Genomic DNA, 24,872 nt, shown 5'->3' on the forward strand with positions numbered 1-24,872 from the left:
TCGTATTCTGTAAGAAAGTTTATCAGGTGACAGTAACAAGAAAAGAATTGAAAAAACAACTTTTTTTGTTGAGGTTTATAAAATGCTATTAAATAAAATTTTCATCTCTCCTTATTTGTAGAGTGGAATTAAATATTGTGTTGCCCTTGGTCTGGAATTTAGCCTGCTTGATGATCGGGCTCCGGTAGGAGCAGTCCAGAAGTACTTTGTGCTGAATGTGGTCTTGTTTTGTCTCCACAGACTCATCCGAGCCAAACAGCCTTCCTGTCGAGTGTCGATTTGCACACCCACTGTTCCTATCAGCGAATGATGCCCGAGGCTCTGGCCATCGTCTGTTCTCCTCGCTACCACGAGTAAGTAGTTCCCACGTTTGTTCAGCTCATACCTCCTCATCCCGTGGCTCCGCGGCCTTAACTGTGGTGCTCATTTTTCAGAAACGCATTCTTCATGCTGACTCCCAACTACGGCCTGGACTTCATCGCCAACTGCACTCAGACCGGCTTCCACCCCCACCCCACAGAGCCCCCTCTCTTTATGGTGAGTAACTCCCTCACTCATTGTTTTTATGTGGACACACAAACCCTTAGTAAAATTCTTGAGGAACTAGGAGTAGAGAACAAAATTCAAAGACTCATTCTGCAAACTCTGACTGACACACAGTCCAAAGTTGAATTCATAAGCAGCGCTCGGAAAGGTTCGAGATGTACATAGGGGTCAGACAAGTGATAGATTTTCCACACTCCTCTTCATCTGCATCCTTGAAAACGTTGTGAGGCCCCCTGCACACGGTATCCCCTGCCTGTCGTAAGAGGCAACTAAAAGGGGCGACCAAGGGATGATGATTATAGAACCATGAGATTATCTTGATTAGTACCATTACCTGGGGAACAGTGTGATTTGACGTTACTTGTGATTAGTACCACCATGTGAGAAATATCATGGATCTACTTTACCTAGGAGTAGTACCCTTAAGTACAGAACACCACGGATCTGTGGTTAGTACCATCATGTGTATTCCACCGAAGCAGGGGGCGGGCATTCGGCTGCGCCATAATGCTCTGCTGGAATGTGTTGGCTCCCCTGTGTTCAGAATGGGTCTGTCCATTATGTGAAGAATACTATGGGTTTTTGTTACCTGTGGGCATTACCATAATGTGTTGTGCACCGTTGGTCTACATTGCCTATGATTAATTCCATTAAGTGAGGAACATCTTGTGTCTGCATTGTTTGTGAGTAGTACCCTTATGTGGGAAACACCATGGGTTTGTGTTACCAAATAGCTTAATATGATAATAGTGGAAACTCTCCTCACTTAGCAAGCAGAGCAGCGGCGACAGCACGTAGTGCTGCGATCTAGTGGCTCGCAGGGAACACTAACATAACGCGGTATTCAAACACTACACATTTCGACTTCCAACCCAACGAAATACAGATTTTAAGACGTTTGCGTCGTTCTTGTAACATAATATAGGGAATGAAAAAGGTGGATGCTGATCTGAATGAACCAGTGATAAGAATAAAACAAATGTATTATCAAATTAAAACATTAGATCGTCATGTTATGACTAGAGCCTACAGTCTTCAAGAGCACATCACACATGCAATACCTTTTTAAATTTGGTACTTTCACAGGCAATATTTTTCACTGTTCAGTCATTGGTTCTATTCACATATGCCTTTATAAGGGCTTTGAAATACGGTTCTTGACGGTCGGTAATTTTACGCAGTTGTTACATGTGACTACACTACATTCATTCAATGACAAAAACCTGTCATTTAATTTTCTTCTAATCCCATCTGTGCTTTCTAACAAAAACTTACAAAAACTATCTTCAAATGTTCTTGATATTTTAGCTTCTAACTTTCCCCACAAATATTCGGATTTTTTTTTAGAATTGTCATACTTTTTCATTTCTATGTGCAAGATGACAATACCTCCCTACACTCAGCATGAGGAAATTTGCTACATGTCCAGCCCATGAAATAATTGTCTACATTTCCCTGTAATATAGCATAGTCATAATCAGTTACCTGATCACTAAACTCACACTGTCGAGAGACATTAGCATCAAAATTGCACTTCATCACATTATGTGTCAGTAGAAAGTCTGCAACATCAGATTCACAATTGCTGTCATCAGAAGCACAGAGCAATTGATTTATCATAACACTCCTTATGGCACTGCAAAGTTTTGTTGCATCTGGGGTTACATTGTTACCTCCACTTGCTCTGATGATGGAAAAAATGTTTTCAATGCAGTCCTCTGTGAGCCTCCTTGTTAGCAAATAATGAAAACCATAATCACTCACAAAATTTTGTTGTTAGGAAATCTGTAAAATGACTTGTGATCACTTTGTCTTCTGTAATTAAAACACCCATACATAGCACAAATAACTCCTCTTCCTGCCATTTCCAAAATCGTGATACATAACAAGAACAAAACTATCTGAAGTACAAATAAGACACTTTTGGCATACACAGCTGACAACAGTAGCAAGAGTAGTTAGCCTCTCGAACCGCTAGATGGCACGCAGAAGCGGTGTCGCCAGTTTCTCGCAGGAGTTTCCACTATTATCATATTAAGCTATTTGGTGTTACCTATGAGTACTGCCATTGTGTGCGACATATCATGGGTTTTAATTACCTGTCATCAGTACCACCATGCAAGGAACACCCTGAGTCCATGTTACGTGTGTGTACCACTATAAGAGGAACACTATGGTTCTGCTTCACCAGTGATTAGTACAGTAGAAGTCCGATAGTCCAGCACGTTCGGGACCGGCCCGGTGCTGGATTACCGAAAATGCCAGACTATCGAGTGGTACCTCTTACTACGATATAGGTTAAGGCGTACAGTGAAAACAGCTGTAACACGGCGTTTTGCAGTAAAATCTTTTTGTTTTTTTATGTTGTAAATGGTCGACAAACGAATATTAACTTCATTCAACAAGATATTTCTATTCTCACCTTCGCCCAGGCATTTGATGATTTCCAGTTTCTGGTTGATGGTCCGAGTTACCTGTTTACGTTTCTCTCCTGATTTGGAACTTGAAGAAGGTTTCGGTTTCGAGAACATTGTCACTGCTTAAATACCAAGAAAACTTCCACAGGGCACTTTGATATGTATGTTCACTACACTACTGTAATACGGATCCTAGATCACAAGAAAAAATACTGCAACCAAAACAATGAACTGAACCTGTGTGTTGTGACAGCCAACAATGCAGATTGTGTCTAACAATAGCAGACGCGTATTGGACACTTCCGGGTGGTTTTGAACAATTCCGTTGCAAACGTAAAAAATTAACATAAAAAATCCTGGAATGGTGCCGGACCATCGGGCGTTCCGGACTGTTGGATGCCGGACTAATGTACCATTATGAGGGGTTGATGACGTGGATTTTGGACCCCTTTAGATAATAATACATCATCCTAGTAATTCAGGCATTGTGAATTGGATCCACTGATTGTTTTTGTTTCACTCTCATTTTCGTCATCATAATTTGTTTAGATTCTAGTCAGTGGATACATTTTGAAGTTTTAATTTTAATTTCATTGCACCCTATATCATCAGGGGCTGGTCATCTAGCTGTTAGGCCCCTTTGAACAACAAACATCATCATCAAACGCTATGAGAGAATGATACAAGGACTCTGTCGACTTGTACGTCCAGTGTGGTGTCTACATTAGTCAAGAAAAGTGAAGGGCTAACTGTAGACAGATGACGTAGCACTGATCGTTGAGTTTCTGGAAATAGCTGCGATTAAGGTCAATTGGCTCAGGTGACGGGCAGTCAAAGCAGAACTCTAAGGGTCAAACTGAATAAAACCAAGTACTTCACCAGCATGAAAAAGGCTAACGCAGACGTCACTACAACAGGGCAAAATCAAGCAAGTGCAGAAGTTTAAGTAGCCAACCTGTTGGAGAAAGCGTCCCTTTCTGCGAGAGTCAACAAACTGGAACTTCCCTCTCTTCTAACTCAAAGCACCTGTCACGCAACACAATCTGAAGCTGAAACAATACACAGCAGTCATCTGCCTAGAAGCCTTCTACGCCATTGACTGTCTCTCACTACACAAGAAATGATTGATTGAAAAACTGAAGGTCAGAGAGAGAATGAGTCTCAGAAGGATCCTAGAGCCGACACTGGAATGTGGAGATGCCACAATTCAAAACTCTGCTACCAGATAGAGAGGCTCTCTAACTATGGCAGGAAAAGGAGGGTAGCTTTCTATTGTCATGTGACAAGACTCCTCCTGGTCCGTACCACCTGGCTGATGGATACTAAGAAGGGTATACCACGAACCTATTACGCTGGCATAGCAGGGGGAGAATTGATACTCCCACGTGGCGCATTCCAGGTGGTGGATAGGGTGGTCCTAACTGGCTTGCCAGCGGACTCGCAGACCAAACACGCACACCCCCTGTAGGTGGGGGACGCAGGCGAAGGATACACACACGGTATCCCCTTCCTGTCATAAAGGGGCAGCCAAGGGATGATTGAATTAGAACTATGAGACAACTTGCAATATTAGTACCACCACGCAGGGAACACCATGGGTCGCTTTTACTTGCGCGTAGTACCACTATGTTAGGTACACAATAGGTTTGTGATTAGTAGCAACAGAGTGTGAATCAGGATGGATTTTACAGTACCTGTGATTCATACCACTATATGAGTGACACCATGGGTCTGCCTTGCGTATGATTAGTACCCACTATGTGAGGAACACCATAGGTTTGCGTTGCCTGTAAATGCCACCGCAATGTGAGAAACACCAGCGTTACATGTGCGCATTACATTATCTCTGAGTAGTACCATAATGTGTGGAATATCGCGAGTCTATGCTACTTTTGATTAGTATCACAACATGACAAATACCATGGTTCTACTTTACTAGCGATAAGTACCATTATGAGAAGCCGATGACCTGGAGTTTGGACCCCTTTAGACAACAAGCGTCATCGATTCAGGATTGTGCTTTAGAAGCAGTCCCTTGGTCAGTACTACTATTGTTTAACACTAGTTTCTGGGAATGTGGAGCATTGCGGGTCGGATCCACTGATTGTTTTAAATTCATATCCATCCATTCATTCTTCGTAATCACATTTTAAATTCTGGTCAGTGGATGGATTTTGACCGATGACCTGGAGTTTGAACCCCTTTAAATGACAAGCATCATCATCATCATCGAGAAGGGTATCAAGGAACAGACAGGCTGTGAGACAGATACTGAAGAAATTCTTTGGTGCTCAGTATAAAAAAGAAAGGTACCCACTGTACCCCCTGGTTGGAGGAAATAAAGGAGCTACACCCAACAGTTGAGCAAGCCTGGTCGCAACGGATGAAATAAGTCGATCATTCAAAAGAATAACAACAAAAGTTGAAACCTAGAAAAGCAGCTGGAATCGATAACATTTCTGTTGATTTACTAAAGACACTGTGGCGGAACGCTACATTCACCACTGTCAACTTGTTTGAAATAGAATGCCGCAGACATCAAGAGGCCAAGCGACAAGCAAGAAAAGTCTCTCAATTACAACTCCGCCCTCCTTCATCCATTCGGTGTGATTTGTTTGGACGTATGTTTTATGCCAGGATTGGTCTGTTTAGTCATTGCAAACACATCCATAAACTGAGTTGAACTGGTCAATGTATGCAGGAAGAAGTTACATATACTCGGATCGAATTACAGCCACCGCTGACGACTAATGACAATGGGTTGGGATATAGTACCATATGTGAAGTACTTATTTTTTAGCCTCCGTGGCTTAGGGGGCAGAGCGTTGGCCTCTAATCGCTGGGTTCTGTGGTTCAAATCCTGGTCACTCCATGCGAGATTTGTGCTGGACAAAGTGGAGGCGGGACAGGTTTTTCTCTGGGTAGTCTGGTTTTCCCTGTCGTCTTTCATTCCAGCAACACTGTCCATTATCATTTCATTTCATATGTCGGTCATTAATCATTGCCCCAGAGGAGTGCGACAGGCCTCGGCAGCTGGCACGGTTCCTATCCTCGCCACAAGAAGGGGGCTTCATTCATTTCATCCCTGACCCGGTCAGTGACTGGGAAACAGGTTGTAGGTTTTCAATCATGAAGTACTTATTTTATTACTGTTTGCATGAAGGAGCTATACCAAATGAATGGAGAATTGCTATAGTAGCCCCTGTGTATGACAGATTACAAGTAAAGGAAATGGAACATGCAAGTGTACAAATCAAGATGGTTTCTCTTTCCCACTTCCAACCACCTCAATATTGACCATCTTCTTTCCACTTTATTTCTCTCCATTTTCTTGGAAAACTTTCCTACTCCAGTTTCCTTCTTGTCTTTTCTATCTTACTCCTTAAAATGTTCATCTCACTAGCCTAGATTTTACTCTCCTGTCTTTTTGTCAGTATCTGGTCATGACTTTCATAGATAGTATCCCCAGAAATCATGGTTAAAAGGAGACTCGGAAGAGAAATGTTAGAAATGGTGCAAGCAATGAACAACAACTGTGTTAGCAGAGTACTGACCCCAGTTGGAAATACAGAATGGTTTAGGAATAAGACTGGACTAAGACAGGGGAGTGTGCTGTCACCTCTTTTGTTTATTATGGTCGTGGACAAAATTGTAAAGGAAACAAAGGAAGTCTATGGAGATAAAGAGATGAAGATACTGCTATTTGCAGATGATGATGTGATCTGGGGAAAGAACAACAACTAGATATACTGAACAAAAAAATTGAGAAGTATGGCATGAAAATCAGTACAGAGAAAAGTAAGACTGTGGTGATGTCGAGAGGGGAATGGCAAGGAAAGGGTACTGTGAAAATTGGAAGTCAGAGTCTGGAAATTATGGACAGTTTTCAATACCTAGGCAGTGAATTACTGCAAAATGCTAGGGTGCATGGAGATTAGCAGGAGGGTACAGCAGAGTAATGCGTTCTACCAAAGTGTAAGAAAACTTGTTTGGAGCAAAGAAGTACCAAGGAAAAGTAAAGAGATAATGTACAAAATGTACTATGTACCCATACTGACTTACGCAGCTGAGACTTTGACTAGCAGGCAAGAGAGTAGAATTCAAGCCAGTGAGATGAAATTCCTAAGAAGTATGATAGGAAAGACAGAGTGAGAAATGAAGATGTTAGGAAGGAAGTTGGGATAGGTAAGCTAAATGAGAGAGTTGAAAAGAATAAACTAAGGTGGTTTGGACATGTAAAGAGAATGGAGGAGAATAGAATTCCAAGACAGATGATGGAGGCAAAGTGCGAGGGCAAGAGAGCAAGAGAAAGACCTAGAACAAGGTGGATTGAATCAGTGAAGAGCAGCATAAGAAGATGAAATTTAGACTTGGACAAGATCGTGGAAAAGGAATGGTGGAAGGAGAGAAGAAGATGGAGAAGAGCCATAAATACCCCGACATGGCAGGAGCTGGATAAGGGGAAATTATGATGCTACAAAGTTTCAGGGATGATAGAGAATGGCAAATGGATCAATTTCAGATAAGGAACTGTAGTCCAGAAACGTTTGAGTCGAAAGTTATTAGTAATCCAAGTTATTTACGTCCGTCCATTCTTAACAGACGCCGGGGTGTCGGAATTTCGTCCTGCAGGAGTTCTTTAACGTACCGGAAGTCAACGACATGGGATTGTCACCTTAAAACTCCCTTAAAAGCCACTGACCTCAGTCAGGTTTGAACCCATTAACTTGGGATTAGTAGACCAAAACCGTATCCTCTACACCACTGCGGCCAGCAGTCAAAAGTTAAAGCAAAAATCGGTCTGGACTACATGCGCTAAGAATACAATAGGGGAGGCAATCCCGACGAGCAGAAGGGGCTAGGATAATAACTCAGCAACTCCGGAATATGGTTCTTTATCTCAAATGGATCCATTTGCTGTCCTCCATCATGTGATGATGTTGATTCCCATAGGGAATCTGAAATATTTGTCCTGAATGAGTAAATTTATAGTACCAATATAAACAGTCCGTTATTGGACATTATAAATTTTCCAGCTAACTCATTCCTGGTTGCCAGTGTTTTGCCCCCCTTGTGCTAGGTGGGGCTAATCAGTTGGTATGTAGCACACCTACCATGATGCTGGAAATGAGACAAAGTCTCTCATAGTGCATTGGCACTGCCGGTGGCTCCAGGCAGCCTACGCCATGCATTTTGGTAGGTGTGCTACATACCAAATGATTAGCCCCACCTAGCACACTGGCAACCAGGAATGAGTTAGCTGGAAAATTTATGATGTCCAATAACGGGCTGTTTATATTGGTCCTCCATCATCCCTGAAAGTTTGCAACATCATGACGGATGCACCCTGTACATGTAAAACGGGCCATCTAAATTGTCTCAAATTAAAATGCCTGCACACCAAAGCTGAGGGCATACGAATGTTATGTTTATTACCTCTTTGCATAGTGTCCGTGTCCAATCCTGCATCAATTTGCATCCCACAATTTTTTTCAGTCCCTTTCCCTTTGCTTTCTCCTCCAGTCAACACCATTGTCTTCTATATTGGAACACTGCAGCTCTTCACTCCCACTCCATATCGGGAAACTGTAGCTTGACTCGAACTTGTGTACATTTTGACTTTTAGACTATTTGAAAAGTTGGTAACTGATCTTCTGTGGTTTGTTTACAGGAGGCGGAACATTCGAAGCTGGACAACAACGCTCCCATCGAGGTGGTGGACCTGCGGAGATGAGGTACGGTAGCTACACGCTCGTTAACTAGTCTGCACAGCGGAGTCGAGGGTTGGAACGGTTCCTGCTACCTCGAGTTCTTTGCCTTTTTGGGGACGTGTTAAATTGCGCTTGGTCATATATTTCTTTCTTCTTATGGTTGAAATACGAACATAACGAGGCCGCATTTGTTTAATTTTGATACTTAAAGGTATTTTTTTGCTGACTTGTGTCCCGTTAGGTGGCTCGTTAGGAAACATGAAATAGAGTTCTCTTCTTTAAGTAAATTACTGTGTTCTGGGCAGTTCCCAGGAGAGAGGGGCTTGTCTTCCAGTCAAGTGATAAATACGTATCTGTCTGCTGAGCATTTAAATGTCCTCCATATCCTCGGGATTTAAAAGGAATTGGTTGCAGGGGCAATAATAGTTTATTTAAGATGCAATGCTTTGAGTCCATTGCACAGTAATCTGAAAGTTTAGTGCATGTTAAATGTTTGGTACTTACATTTCAAAAGGTGTTGTTGTTTTTTCCCTCTGCTTGTTGCTGCTGTTTTGCTGTTTGAAGTATTCTAGAGCAGACCTATTCATATTCAGTGCACCAACAAGTACTCCAGCTCGCTGAGCTCCCACCAGTCTTCCTCTGTCACCTGGCACCACATGGATAGCCATTGAAAACGACTTCAGCGAACAGCATTTGTACAAGTCTGACAATTATGAATTTATTTTCTTCATTTGCTTGGTTTAAATATCTGAGCTTTAAATTACACACAAAGTTTTACACATATTACTTATGGAAAGCAATAGATTTTTTGTAACAGTAGTCCTTTCTAATGGATTTTGTGTTCATTTACAGATTTAAACTGGGGTGCTATATACTGTAATTCACTGCTGGTGTTCGTTACCTACAGTTCTGTCCATGTCAGGAAAAATGCCCATGAAAACGCCAGCACACAGTGGCACACAGCCTGGGTTTGATGAGCCGTAAAGCCAATAGAAGACTTCACAGGTGTTAGTAGAACACTTTCGCCACCTTATGAGTTCTCAGATACACTGTCTTTGAGACTGGTATTGCTGTGAAGTTCTAGGAGTTCCAACTGCAAAGTGTGTCGAATGTCTTTACCTGAGACAGAAAAAGATTCAACAGATAAAATCAGGGGTGGGCTTAGAGTTCGCCAAGGTCAGTAAACTGTGTGGAAAATTCCTCTTTTAAACGTTGAATGTCTTCTGTGCATTTTTTAATTACTATTTTGTTCCGAGGAAGGTCAAATAAAAGAAGGTTTAGCATATCACCTTTGTGGAATAGAAAAACAAGTCGCCTCCCACTTATGTTTGAAGATTGATGACTTCCCGCTTCTCTGTTTCTTTTGAAGATTCGCCGTTGTTCATCAATCGTACACATTTGACACTATTGTAACCGTTGTGCAAGACAAGTGAGGCAGAAAAGGAGGCAGTTTTTAGGCTGATCTGTACAGCTGTTGTGCACCAGTAGCTTTGTCGAGTATGAGGCACTGAGCCACACGCCGCATGCATCGTCTATTTCCTTATCTTCTTCCGCTACATTTTTCTGTCTTAGCTCGTGTGGGAGCTGTTGGTGTAACCTTCGCTGGCAAGTGTCTTCCTTCTGGATCGCTTTCAGGATCGTCAGAATTTAACAACTTATTTCTTCTTCCTTTGTGAGCCCAACGAGTAAATCACAGAGTTTTTAAACAATACCTCTATATTTGCGAAGTGAGATTTCTTAGATTTCACTGTGCAGATGTGTCCGCAAATTTGAGGCAGCTGCTTTTAGCCTGCATGTGCAGCTCATTTACAGATGCAAATGAGTTGAAAAATGTTACAGTGGAAGGCATTTCTTTACAGTTTCAACTTGGTTACTTCATTTCTGTTGAAACTAATTTAAATAAAATTGAGAAAATACCCAATAAAAGAGAGCATTTAACAACTGCACACCTCAAAAAAGAAACAGAGAACATTTAACAACTGCACACCTCAAACAAGAAACAGAGAACATTTAACAACTGCACACCTCAAACAAGAAACAGAGAACATTTAACAACTGCACACCTCAAACAAGAAACAGAGAACATTTAACAACTGCACACCTCAAAAAAGAAACAGAGAACATTTAACAACTGCACACCTCAAACAAGAAACAGAGAACATTTAACAACTGTACACCTCAAACAAGAAACAGAGAACATTTAACAACTGCACACCTCAAAAAAGAAACAGAGAACATTTAACAACTGCACACCTCAAAAAAGAAACAGAGAACATTTAACAACTGCACACCTCAAACAAGAAACCATTTAATTAAAAATAGAATGACATGTTCAGATTTTCCTTGTAGAACAAAAAGTACTTTGAGTTATGCAGAAAACATGAATTCTGTGCATGGTGTCTTAGTGAGAATGTAGGCTGGGTTCCTTTTCTTCTCCAGTCATGGTCCAATGCAAACAATGAATATATAAATAAAAATTGCTCCAAGTATTAATTTGAACATTTGACACCAAGGCATTGTTCTTGAAAGCGACACCACAGAAACCGTTATTGCAACCTGGCGTTGATCCCACCTCTGCTGCTGGTTACGAAAGTTGTAGGGAAGGAGGTTTTTGAGAAGGAAAATGGAATATCGGTCACACAGCATAAAATTTTTTAAAAATTAAAAAAAGGAAAATTGAGCCAGGCACATCATTGATTGTTACCGATTACCTTGGCAGAAAGAAATACATTTCTGTCTGCGAGGAAAGTTCCAAGAAGTGGATAAAGTTGCAGGTCGACAGGAACATCATCACTTTTGACTTTCTGAGAAATAGACACAGTTCCCAAGCTGGGGTTAGACAGCAGCTACCGAACAGGAAGCCGAACACCTTGTCTGTCAACCCTAGCACCAATGTGGTCACAATAAAACACTGACTAAAGCCCATATTTTTAGTACTTAATTCCAGTTTAAGTATGTGGTGTTTTGCTTGTAAAAAGAACAGATTTGATTTCATACATTCAACCCAATCAAACAGCAATGCAAAGAATTTTTACAATGTTTTAACCCTAGAACTGGCAATGTTAAATCCTTTGGTGGCAGCGTTTACTTGACTAAATAAAATACAAAACATCCACAAGATATGAAATGAATCGAAGTTTTATATAACTACATAAAGCTAATACACTGAAGATTTTCGTGTTGACACGAAATTGGATAAATATTTTGACTAGAAAAATGTACATTCTGTTCAAAAAGTGTACTTCCTAAATTCAGAATAATATTTTCAGTCATATGAACACAAAACTGGAACATGGCACAAACAAACTGAGATGTACAGATTGTCAATACTGTATCTGTAATGCACTAGGAAAAGTTTCATCGGTCTGAAAAGGAATATTCTTGAAAATATTAGGGGAAATGTACTGGCGTGACCTCAGACCATGTTGTTATGAGAGGTTCGTCGTTACTTTCACTTTCCGATATTTGAAGCGAAGAAATAGCTGATAAACATTCCAAATCTGACTGAATCTGTCGGTTCATTCTCAATAACCTCAAAGTCACATGTGTCACTTTCATATTGCAACACATTTCTCTCTACTTCATTACTAATTTTCCATAAAGAAGAGAATATGCCATATTTAGACACACACTGTACTAAAAGTGTATATAATCAATCAAATAACAATGTATATACAGAAGTAAATAACTTGCACCAAACGGGAAAACTACAAAATAAAATTAGAATAGCAAAGCAGAGTCCCTGAAGGATTGTTTACAAACACTTCATAAATGGTGCTCAGGCAGATCGTAGGAAAACTGCACTAGTTTATTTCTGAAAAATTGTGCCCAAAGAGGTTGTAAACATGGATAAAACTGAACTCTTGGCTGCTGTGGACATCGAGAACGGCAAGAAGTAGACTTTTAAAGATAAAAATTTCATGATGTTCCGTATTGAACTGTATCACAATTAAATTGAAATAACAAATAACTTGGTTCAACCTATTCAATACAAGTAAATAAGAAATGTAGTCTTACATTCTTAATTAATTATAAGCAGAAGCGGTACCGGTTTGAATAAAAATACCCCCCAAAAAATGCATAGGAAAACAAGGAATTAAAGGATGAGTCTTTCATAAAAACCGTTGAAGAAGCAATATAAGATAATGGGGATTAGCACTGCGCGATTTTAAATCGTAAAATCTAGAAGAAGTAGATCAGTCACTTATATGAAGTAAGGTGCAATCTTCTGAAGAGTAGCACAACACAAGTAATGTTCGACACTGTGCTTTAAACTCTGTGAATAGATTAATGATCAAGCCTGTAATTGTTTCAGTTGTGAAAATATATATAATACAATTTAATATAATTGAAGTATGTAACTAGGATCAACTGTTCTAAAGAATCTACAAGATCCTAGTTACATACTTCAATTATATGAAATTGTATTATATATATTTTCGCAACTCAAAAACAATTACAGGCTTGATCATTAAGATATTCACCGAGTTTCGTCAGCATTTTAAAGCACAGTGCCGGACATTGTGTACACTGTGCTGATCCTCAGGAGCTAGCATCTTGCTTCAGTCAAACAACTCGTCTTCGACTTCTACACAATTTTGGGACTTCATATTTATAAAATTGTGTTGTGACTTTGGGCTAATAGTATATGCAGGCTGGCTCACTTAACTGTTCACCTCTTCTCATAAACATTTTGAGGCACAGTGCCGAACATTGCTTGTGTTGTGCTACTCTTCAGAAGATTGCGCCTTACTTCATATAAGTGACTGACTTACTTCTTCTAGATTTTACGATTTAAAATCGCACAGTGCTAATCCCCATTATCTTATATTGCTTCTTCAACGGTTTTTGTGAAAGACGCATCCTTAAATTCCTTGTTTTCCTAGCATTGTTTTTGTATTTTTATTCGGCTAATTATGACCCAGATTGGTGGTTGAAACCGGTACCGCTTCCGCTTATAATTAATTAAGAATGTAACACTACATTTCTTATTTACTTGTATTGAATAGGTTGAACCAAGTTATTTGTTATTTCAATTTAATTAAGAAGTAGACTCTCATGACATCTGTTGAAGAATTGAGAAAATTACTTGCTGAAATTCGAACATGTCAAATATTTGATAGTTGCCAGTTCTAGGATTAAGACAACATTCAGACAGATTTTTTTTTAAAAAAAATATTATTTTTTGTTTTCATATATGAGAATACCAATTACTGCATTCAATTAACATCCTAGACAAAATTAATTAATCTTTATTCATTGTTATTGAAGACTTCAACAGATAGAGGTGCCGAGCAAATGGAAGATCAGTTTCTTGGTAGCAAGGTCATTGTTCTGCTATGATCGCTACCGTGTGCTGGACTGAGGGTGGACCTTTGTTGTGGACGAGTTCTTAGCCTTTTGACTCGTGAGGTGTTCCTGCGTTTTTCTAAGCAGAGGGAATCTATTGTGTTGCTTTCCACCTTCTGATGAACTCTGGATTGTGTTCGATATTGAAGAAGAATCACGCATAATATGGCGATTAGAAGATGGGGAAACAAACGTCAGTATCGCAAAGGAATTGGGTGTAACATACTCAACAATTTGTACGATTTGGAAGGGGAAAGAGAACATCTCGTTTAATAGGCAAGATCGTGTGTGACATTATTGATCAGTTTACATTGTTGATATGTCTTTCCTAATTTATTACTGTATATTTTGCTGGCATGTTATTGGTGTACTGTGTAAAGATTATAAAGATTATAAGAAAAATTCCACTCAGCTCCAATCCACAAATACTGTATTGCAAATACAGGACTTTTTCACTCATGTTTTTTTGAACTCTTAACTTTAATCTTGTTACAAAATTGTACAAAATTAATTTGATATCCCCATTTTCTAATCGCCATATTATGCGTGATTCTTCTTCAATATCAAACACTTTGCCTTTCTTTTGTGACATCTTCACAGCGATGCTTGCTCGACTATTTAACGGACAGACTGAGTTTAAATTTACACTCTACTGAAAACAAGAGTTTGAGAATAAGCTTTACATTGCTGTCAGCAGTCCCCAAATACGTAACAAACAAAATCAACATTGGACGTTAGAGCCGATACATTTCTCTGAAAATGTGATTTAAAAAATATGTTGTTTTGTGCGATATGTTGTAATAAACAATTTTTTAAAATATGGTGTTGATATAGGATTTGGACGGGACCGTTAGATTTTACTATTATATCCAATACGTCATTAAAAGCCTGTTGCAATCAACAGTTTCGACTGTAATATTTTTAACTGCCATTTGCTATGTGATCCTGGAAGACAAGCAGCCTGTTTCCGGGGACGAGTTCAAACTAGCTTGCTCGCTCCATTTTAGTTGTGCTTACTAGGCTTTCGAAGGACTGATGTATATTATTTTTAGTTATTGTAAATAAGATCTTTATTTCTTGTTGGTTTTTTTTGTTTGAAGTTGTATGTCATTGCAGAATGAGATCAAGACTTGATTTGAACTGCCACCTGCTCGTTGGGTGACGCGCTGTAAGCTCTGTACAGACTGACGAGTTAATAACACTACCTACTGGGGTATCCTCTGAGGTCATCGGAAGAACGCTATGAATCAAAACCGAATTCCTGGTGCAATGTGTTGGATAAACTCTGAGTGTTTCGATGACGACAGTTGTAACCGTGGTGTGACAACTTCCACGTCTGTGCAGAGCGTATCTGTTATTGTTGGTAGTTTTAAGTTCACAAATTGTGTCCGTCAGGACAAAGTGAGGTACGTCATCATGCTTTATAATGTTTTGTATGTAAACGGAAATTGATGTAATTTATCTCGTGCTGTTTCCAGAAGGAATTCTAATGTTCTCGTCTCGGTCTCTGTGGGACACGGAGCATGCAATGGACCCCGAGAGCCCAGCAGTTCCTTTGTTTCATTTTAAGACGAGCACGAGAGTGGATTCTTCTGGGCAGTACATTAGTAAGCAGTGTTGTCTGGCCTACTGAAATTGTGGTATATTTGTAGTTTTCTACTGGTGTACTGCTGACAGCCAAAAAATCTCCTTTCATAGCTGTGGGATTGGAAATAGTTCCTCCCTGCATTTAAATAGTAGGTGAGAATTCATTAATGGGAGGACAAGAGCGAGAACAAGAGGGGAAAAGTGTTTTGTGTTGCTCACCAATCCCACTGCTATGAATTTGGTATAACAAGCTAGGAAAGAGGATTGGAACACAGGCATTGACAGGTTGGTGATGGACAGAGGACCAGCAAAGGAGACAAGGCAGGAATGAGAAACAAGAGCTAATGTCTTGCGCTCTAGAAGTGTAAGCATTCGGAACGCTGAGAGAGATAAACACGATGTGATGAGTAAGGAGGCCTTTTTGGTCTTCCGTTCACAGCGAATAATTTTATATTTAATGTTGTTGTTTGAGTCATCATTCCATCAACTGGTTTGATGCAGCGCTCCATAGCACCCTATCATGTGCTAACCTTTTCATTTCTACGTAACTATTGCATCTTACATCTGCTCTAATCTGCTCGTCATATGCATACCCAAAGTATTTATTTAGAAGAATGAGAGAAAACATTAACTCAAAGGGGTTTTTATTTATTGCAAATCTGTTTTAGAAGATTTCCTAAGCTGACTTGTGTTCGGTTACATGTCAGGTCGCCACTAGTGTGGCTCTCTCGCCATCCCGGTTCTTCTCAGTCCCCAATGAGCTCGTTTCTGGTTCCCAGCTTCATCAGGAGGACGGACGTAAACAGTCACTAATGAAAGTACAAGTTCCTTTTCATTATTACTCGTGCGTTATCGTGAACCAGCAGCACATGGAGCGATCCAGATCCCTGTCATGTGCCGTTGTTCTTTTCCTTACACGTTCGTGTGATCGTCCAGATGTTGTGACCAGTGCTGACTCAACATGTTGCATCACTGCTACTGGAGAATGAGGTGAGGAGAAAGAGGTTCATCTTCCTTGGTAACATTGTCGCTTACTGTTTGCATTTGCCCCGTGTTCCTCGTTTTTTACTATCTGCATTCATCTTTCTCTTTTTTTAAAAATCTTCCTTTATTCATGTTTTTTTTTTTTTCCAGCTTATTCCTTACCCCACATTTCCAAAAGAAGACAGAAGATCTATCAGGACGACCCCTCAATGGGTGTTCATGTCCGCTCTGCTGATGGTGGTGGTTATTCTTTTAAGAGAAAGTATAACTGAGCAGCCATCCTCTATTAACACTAATGAGAAGGGTAGAAGGAAGAGGTCCGACACTTCGAAGAAAGAAATTATCAGCGGAAGAAAGGGGGAAGGGCGACGAACAGCATGAATAGGCCTCGTAATCCTAATTTCGTCGGGGTCGGAAAAAGTGTTGACCAAGGGAGGTCGGATAGGAAAGCGAGGAGCCCGACACAAGTGGAAGCAATGCCAGGCTGCCAACCCATGCTCCCAAGTTCAGAGGCGCTTGTCACGGACCGAGAAGAACTGGGTTTGACGAGGAGAGAATGCGCCCTCGTCTTCTCTTTCCACACTGGCCTGTCATGCCGTGTTCATGTCATTTTTTTCTTCCTTTGTTACTCTTTGAACACCATTGTATGATGTAAGGTGAAAATAATGCTGAAATGTACTGTTTCTATGTGTTTTATATGTAGTAGGGCTGGCAACACTGTAAGTCTCACCTGACTAGAGATAGGTAGCTGCTTTAACTTCTTGTGAACAAAGTTATGTATATACCAATTGAGGCTTTCATGGCAGGCATCACAAATCATGTCAGTGTTTTCCAGGCTTGTAGGCCGTGGTCCAGGAGCGTGTGATGGTCCCGATGTTTCACTGAAGACTGCGTTTAACATTATCAGGGGTTCCGACTGAGTTCGATAGCAGCGAAGCTCACAGCGCTGTCGAGTGGTATTGCAATTCCACCTTGTTATATAGTGAGGCTAAAATGTGCTGCTCGCCTTTTGATCTGCCATGCTGGAGGGGCGGTTGCTAATTGGCTATTCTTCGGCCAATGATCGAAGCATTAAGGAGTCGATGTATGTCGACCTGCCTTGGCGCAGACAGGTAACTGTTCACCCGTTGGCTTTTCTGGTCTGCCGCAGCCATCGTGTCCTCCAGGATTTTAAGGCTTTCACTGGGAACCAGCTGCAGGTCTGCTAAAGACAAGCGCCATCCTCTCTCCACAGCAGGTATCTACAAGATCGCGTGCTGCTGCGGCCACGTGTACTCAGGCACTACAGAACGCAGCATCGCCACCCGACTGAAGGAGTATAACAGACATAGCCAGCTGGTACGTGCAGATGGAGCATCAGTTGCTGAACACTCACTGCTAGCAGGTCATGATGTACAGTACAGCAACACCAAAGTACTGTCAGCTACTGGGTCTTATCACGCCTGGCTACAAAGGGAAGCCATAGAAATCCTGGTGCACACCAACAGCTTCAACCGTACGGAGCAATCTGAATAGGCAAGAAAGGCTGGTTTCCAGTCCTGAAATCTTGGAGGACACGATGGCCGCGACAGACCAGAAAAAGCAACAGGTTATCAGTTGCCTGCCTCCACCAAGGCAGGTCGATGTACATCGGGCTCCTTAATGCTGCAATCATTGGTCGAAGATTAGCCAATCAGTTGTACATTGGGTTCCTTAATGCTTCGATCATTGGCCGAAAAACAGCCGATCAGCGACCGTCCCTCCAATATGGCGGACCAATAGGCGAACAGCGCGTCATAGCCTGCACTATATAACGAGGTGGAATTGCAAATCCACTCCATTCCACTATGAGCTTCACCGCTATTGAAGTCAGTCGGGACCATCATATGCTCCTGCAAGCCCGGAAAATGTTGACATGAAAGTTATGTATGTTCTGCACTGTTTTACACTTTTCTTAAATTTATACTTTCACAGCTCGTATTATTAGGGAAGTCTTCCTCCTGAACGGACGAGTTTTCTTCCAAAGACACGGAGCAAATTTTCAACGAAAGGTAAAGGTTTTCTCCTTGTTTTCTCGGCACAGCAAAAGTCCAAGAGCTACTCTACCATGTCTCTTTTAAATTTGTTGTGGCCATACAGGAAGTCGTCTTTCATTTTTGCAGTGAAAATACCAGTTCAGGATCCTTCGAACCCAAGATAATGGGGTTTGATCTTCATTCAGTTTGAGCACATTTGTGGGAGTTCAAATTTTTTTTTAATGGTGTTAGAGGCTGTCCATAAGCTAAGTGGAACTTGTGATTTGTTGAAGGATCTGATTGTGCCAGACCAAAGAATGGAACAAGTGTCTTCATCTGAACATCAAATCCAAGCAATGGTACTGTCCAACTTGCTACAGAAAACTTGGATAAGGTGGCCGTATTCATCAGACCTTTATTTTTGCAGTAACTAATTTTTTTTACAGTTTCATACACTCCATAGATAACACAGTTTCAGCCTCATTTTGTTACAAATGTTTTTAACAATCTAATTGGTTGTCTTTACACTACTGTTTTCAGGAAGTCTGTCTGCAATATATGACAAATGTTTACCAAATTATTCAATTTTTTGAACAGCACAGGAGGTCCATAAATTAAATTACATTTTTGTTATTATTTTCCCAATGCTAAACAACATGAAGACATATATTAATTTGAAGTTAGAAAAATTACAAAAATTTTGCTCTTCATTCAAAAGTTATTGCATCATAGGTATGAAAATGATATTAAAGTTACTTTATGGTAAAACACATTCATATTTTCAGTCGTGATTGCTAGGATTTCTTCTAAAACTGGTTTCAAATACATGTAGGTCAGCATCTGTTGAGTCAGGGAATTGAAGAACAAGATGCTATCAGCCTCAGTGTTGATCGGTCTGTCGTATACCTGAACATATGCAAAGAACACATGAAATTACAGCTGTCAGGCAGAATGGTTATATCTTCAAGAAATATACACCGTATAATCCTGAATACCACCCGTCACCCAATAAGACAAAATTTTAAAAAAAACATATGTTTAGTTACCAGTGCAAATTTATTACAAAAATGCTAATGTAAAACACTTTGCAAGTAGTAACTATCACCATCGGATACCTTCCCATACATAGCCGTCCTCGCTACCTTCCATAGAATAGGAAATTCCACAGTTCTTGAAACTTTTCCTCACCGAGTCGTTGGAGTCTTTATCCATTTGCAAAGAAGTTTGACTTCAGGTCGAGTTGGTGTCAATGCTTGATCGCCGGCAGACGCCAGCCACTCTGTGTAGAGCTGTTTCAATGCAAGGCTGGTTCACACAAACATCCAATAGCTGTAGCACAGAGGTCAGCCCTTCTGGAATTATTGCCAGGTCATTTTTTCCTTTACTTCTCAATTCCTTTACAGTGTCTGTTGTATGCCCGCGATAACTGTCGAGTACAAGCAGGCTGTTCTTCTCCAATAAAGCTCCCGGGCACCATTCCCCAGCACACTTCAGCCAGTCCTCAATTAGTTCACTGTCCATCTAGCTGGATTATTGGGTTTGAACTAAAATACCAGACGGCAAATTTCCATTTGGAAATTTTTTTTTCAGAACCACATATGGAGGAAGTTTAGTTCCGTCAGCTAACATGCATAACATTTCCGTGTAACGTTGCTTTACGTTATCACCTGTCCTGATAGTAATGCTTTTAGAGCCCTTAATGTGAACCACATTGATCAGCTTTCCCAATTTGAGAAAGCAAATAGGAATTTTGCTTCCGCAAACAAATAACGTTTTTACAATTTACGAACTTCATCATATAGATCCATATTGATACAGTTTTAATTAAGAACTAGTGTTAGGTTTAATGGTCCACCCAATCAATACACTTCAGTTTACAAGTAAAAACTATTTAATATAATACTATATTAAACATTTTTTGGAACATGTTTTGTTTCATTCGAGACTTCTTCAGCCATAACGTCTCCTAGCAGATCACGGTGCTCATTGTTGCTGTCTAATACTTTTAAAACGGAAGAACCCGTCCTTTAAGAACTGTTTGAGAATGCACTAAATATAAAATATACTGTATACATTATTTACATAAAATTGTCCATCACTTCTTGCAAAAGATTTTTTTTTAATCTCCAGTGTTAAAATTTGAATGACATTTGTTGAAAATATGACATCCCAGCCATAACGTCTTGTAACAGATTACAATGCTCATTGTTGCTGTCCGATAATGGTTTTCACTTGTAAAGTGAAGTGTATTGATTGGGTGGACCATTAAACCTAACAGTAGTTCTTAACAAATAACGTGGCGATGAAAGGCTATCAACTTTCCTTCATAGGCAACACGGAGGTGAAATAGATGTACGTCTTTGCATACACAATCCGTCTTCAATAAAAGTTACTTATCCACCCACGAGTTCCAGTAAAACCCTCCTTTTTAAGTTCCTTTGCAAACTCTAATGATTTTAGGTGACACATTTCAGTTGATACACCATAACAGGTTCACGTCTTTCATTCTAGTATTCATAAAGCCATTCTTCAATTTCACGAAACTGTGCACTCTGCCCTCTGAAACCTCTATGATCACTGTTACTTTTTAATAACATTTCCTTCTTCTTCTTCCTCCAGTCGCAAATACATGATTGATGAATATCGTATTTCTTCTTCTTCTTCTTCTTCTTGCGTTACGGCCTCTGTAGGACCACGGACAGCTCCTTCACGGATTGCATTTTCTTCTTCTCCTCCCAGAACCTCTTCATCCTTTCTCTTCTTCTCTCCCGCTCTTCTTCCGAGATATTCAGTATCCTCTTCTCTTGTCTACTCCACTGGTGACTCTCAATCCTTTTCCTGTATCCATCCCTATCATTGATCTCTGGCATATTAGTCGGTATGTACTTGCTTTTCCAATTTTCCTTTTCTTCCACCTTGATCCCCAATTCTGACCAATCTTTCCGGAGTTCAACTACCCACTTGGTTCCTGTCTTTCCTCGTGTCCTCGCTGTTGTTTCCCATACTCTTTTCGTCATTCTATCCATATTCATCCTGATTACATGTCCCGCAAACCGTGCTCTTTTTAGTCTGATTTCTTCTGAGATTGTCCTCATGTTCCGGTATAGTTCTTCCCTGGGTCTCCTCATCCATCTCTCACCTCCTCTCTTAGGGCCTAGTATTTTCCTCAATATTTTTCTCTCTTCTTTCTCTAGTTGTTCCGCACCATTTCTTCCTAGTGCTATTGTCTCAGCAGCATATAATACAGCATTTCTCACCGTTGCCTTGTAATGTCTGATCTTTGCGTCTGTAGATATATTTTTTTTTTTTTTTTTTTTTTTCTTCTTCTTTTTTTTTTTTTTTTTTTTGAATATCGTGTTTTCTGCTGGCGGCTCAGTTACCAATAGTTTCAGTTGCAACTTTTAAGTTTCACACTCACAGTAAACGACCGCAAATGCCTTTTTGAATTGATCCCTCCACATAGCGTATCTGGCCACAAGTCTCGACACATAATGCCAGCTCCAAGCCGTTGGAATAAGGCTAGGAAGAGGATGATTTATATGGTCTGCTGTTCCTCTTTGGAGCTGGCCTCCTCCCGTACAGTTGTTAGATGGTATTGACTATGGAAGATTCTGATGATCCTTATTGCAGTTTAAGAAGTGTTCAAGTTAAGATTATCAGCTTCTTGTCTGAGAAAAGAATGGTGTCAGGGTTGGACGAGAACGAGAGAGGAGTCGTTTTACAGAATCATCTGTGTGATGCGTGTAGAAGTAATGTTACAGTCATACCTCTCCTGGCAGGTGAGACTCATATCAAACTCTTGTTAACAATGCCTAAGAAAAGATCAAAGTGTCGTGTTACAGCCGTGATGTGCTTTTATCAAATGTTTGCAATAAATACTTTTTTAGTGCCTCTTTGAATTCTGTACTTTGTTATGGGGAGTAATCCAGCAGCTTATGATCTCGTAGACGTATGTACAGCACATGTAATAAAGTATAAGCTCTTTGTTATTCGCTACTTTTTTTCCAGCATGCTTCCAGTCCCCAACCTCCAATGTGGTTCCTTTCCATAAGTCATAATGGGAGAAATTGCTGCCTTACACCAAAACATTATAAAGTCACCTTCCTGGTAGGTGTCTGTGTTTGTGCGGGCTAATCTCAAGAATCACGGAACGGATTTTGATTGTATAGATCATTCAATGAGAAAGGTTTAAGTGCATGAAACATTGATCTACAACAAAAGGACCGCAAACCTGCTACGCTGGCGTAGGAGCGACCAAGGATGATCAAATTAGAACCATGAAACTACTTGTGATTAGTACCACCATGTGGGGTACACCATGGGTCACTTTTACTTGCGCATAGTACCACTATGTTGGGTACCAAATAGGTTTGTGATTAGTAGCACTATATGAGCGACACCATGGTTCTGGCTTGCCTATGATTAGCACCCACTACCTGAGGAACATCACGGGATAGTACGAGTCCCTGTGCTTAGTACCATACATTTGCGTTGCCTGTAGATGGCGCCGCAATGTGCAAAACAGCATAGGTCTGTAATACATGTGCAAATTTCCTTATCTGTGAGTAGTACCATAATGTGTGGAATACCGCGAGCCTACGCTACTCTTGATTAGTACCGCAACATGACTAATACCATGGTTCTACGATCAGTACCATTGTGAGGGGCCACTGACTTGGATTTTGGACCCCTTTTGACTACAAGTGTCATCGATTCAGTATTGTGCTATAGAAGTAGTCCCTTGGTCAGTAATTCTATTGTTCTACGCCAGCTTCTGTGCATATGAGGCACTGTGGATCGGTTCCACTGATCGTTTTAAATTCATATCCATCCATTCATTCTTTGTCCTCACGTTTTGAATTGTGGTCAATGGATGTTTTGGGGCTTTTAATTTGTCATTTCATTTCGTCTCATTTCATACCATTAGGGGCCGATGACCTAGATGTTAGGCCCCTTTAAACAACAAGCATCATCATCACAATAAAAGGAAGCTGATCAGTGGCCATTTTACTGGAGGAAATCAAAGACTAACCGGCCATACGAGCACTTTCATGCCTTACATTGTCTAAACCATCAACAATATACCCCAAATTTGTGTTGAAAATTGTTGAGCATATAAAGCCCTATCCTGAGCTCTCTCTTGAGAATCTGGAAACCTATTCTCCTGTGCTGCAATATGAATACTGTCGCAGTAAGTTCAAGCGTAATCTTGACAGTATATCAGCAGTAACCTTCTCGTATGGAAACGTGTGTGCCGATAATTTTGTCAAAAGCCTGGTAGTGTACTCAATGTTCTACCGTGAACCCCTTAATACTATTACAAAAGTGAAAACAGAATGTCGTGTCTTGAAAGGTTCACAAGTTATTTGATGTGGGCATTTTAGCTGAATAGCCCTGCATCTTCTACAGTATATACATATAAGAGTTTTGTCTGTACATTGCTCAGAATTTAAAAATGGTATTTCTCTATCGTTCATGTCCACAGTAACAAGGAAATGCACTTTTTACTTTTCTGTAATTTCTGCCTGTATGTATGTATATACATGCATCACGAGCAAACGGCTGAAGAGAATTTCTAAAAATTGGTATGTAAAGTCGGGGGATGAGCCACTACAATCTACGCTATAAATCATTTTATTCACGCTGTGTGAAATGGTAGTTTAGAGGAAGGCCTAAAATTTAATTCTCAAATATTTATATTATTAGTGATCCTATTGATAAATACTACATAACTAAGTTATATAGAATTAAATTTCTGATCATTTAAGTCTTATACATGTTTACCGGACCAGCTATGATAACACAGATATTCATGAATTTGTATTTTTGTTGCTAAATCCATATCAACGCCGAGCCACGAGAAAATGGCTTAACAGAATTGAATTAAAATTGGTATATAGAGTCGGGGAATAAGAAACTACAGTCTAAGCTATAAACAATTTTATTCACCCTGGATGAATTGTAGTTTAGGAGAAGGGACCTAAAAATTATGTACCTATGTTATTGGTCCTATCGAAAAGTACTACATAACAAAAGTTATGAGAATACAATTTCTGATCATTTATGTTTTATCCAGTTTTACCATACCGAGTATGATAAGAGTGGTATTTCAGAGTCGGAAGAAAACTAAATGTGTAGGCCTACAATATCGAAAGTACATAACATTGATCAGCAATAACGTTACATTGACTATTGTTTGTTGTGATGTTCTTTGTCTCTTATGCTGCCACTCAGTTTCGATAGATGGGATTATTGTTGCATACCGAGTATAACAGCCTGACTGA

At 40.2% G+C, this 24,872-nt stretch overlaps 1 protein-coding gene across 1 annotated transcript in view; it reads left to right on the top strand.

The window, feature by feature from the left end:
- Positions 1-19,613, top strand: part of LOC136882411 (STAM-binding protein-like A) — a 46,414-nt gene extending 26,801 nt beyond the window's left edge. Inside the window, exons 7-10 of the mRNA XM_067155046.2 lie at positions 241-353; positions 435-537; positions 8,635-8,698; positions 15,140-19,613. Coding sequence (XP_067011147.1) covers positions 241-353; positions 435-537; positions 8,635-8,697 — 279 coding nt within the window. The 3' untranslated portion in view covers position 8,698; positions 15,140-19,613. The remainder of the gene's footprint in view (positions 1-240; positions 354-434; positions 538-8,634; positions 8,699-15,139) is intronic.
- The last annotated feature ends 5,259 nt before the right edge of the window (positions 19,614-24,872 follow it).

The sequence above is a fragment of the Anabrus simplex genome, chromosome 10 (assembly GCF_040414725.1).
Source record: "Anabrus simplex isolate iqAnaSimp1 chromosome 10, ASM4041472v1, whole genome shotgun sequence".
Classification (NCBI taxonomy): Eukaryota; Metazoa; Arthropoda; class Insecta; order Orthoptera; family Tettigoniidae; genus Anabrus; species Anabrus simplex.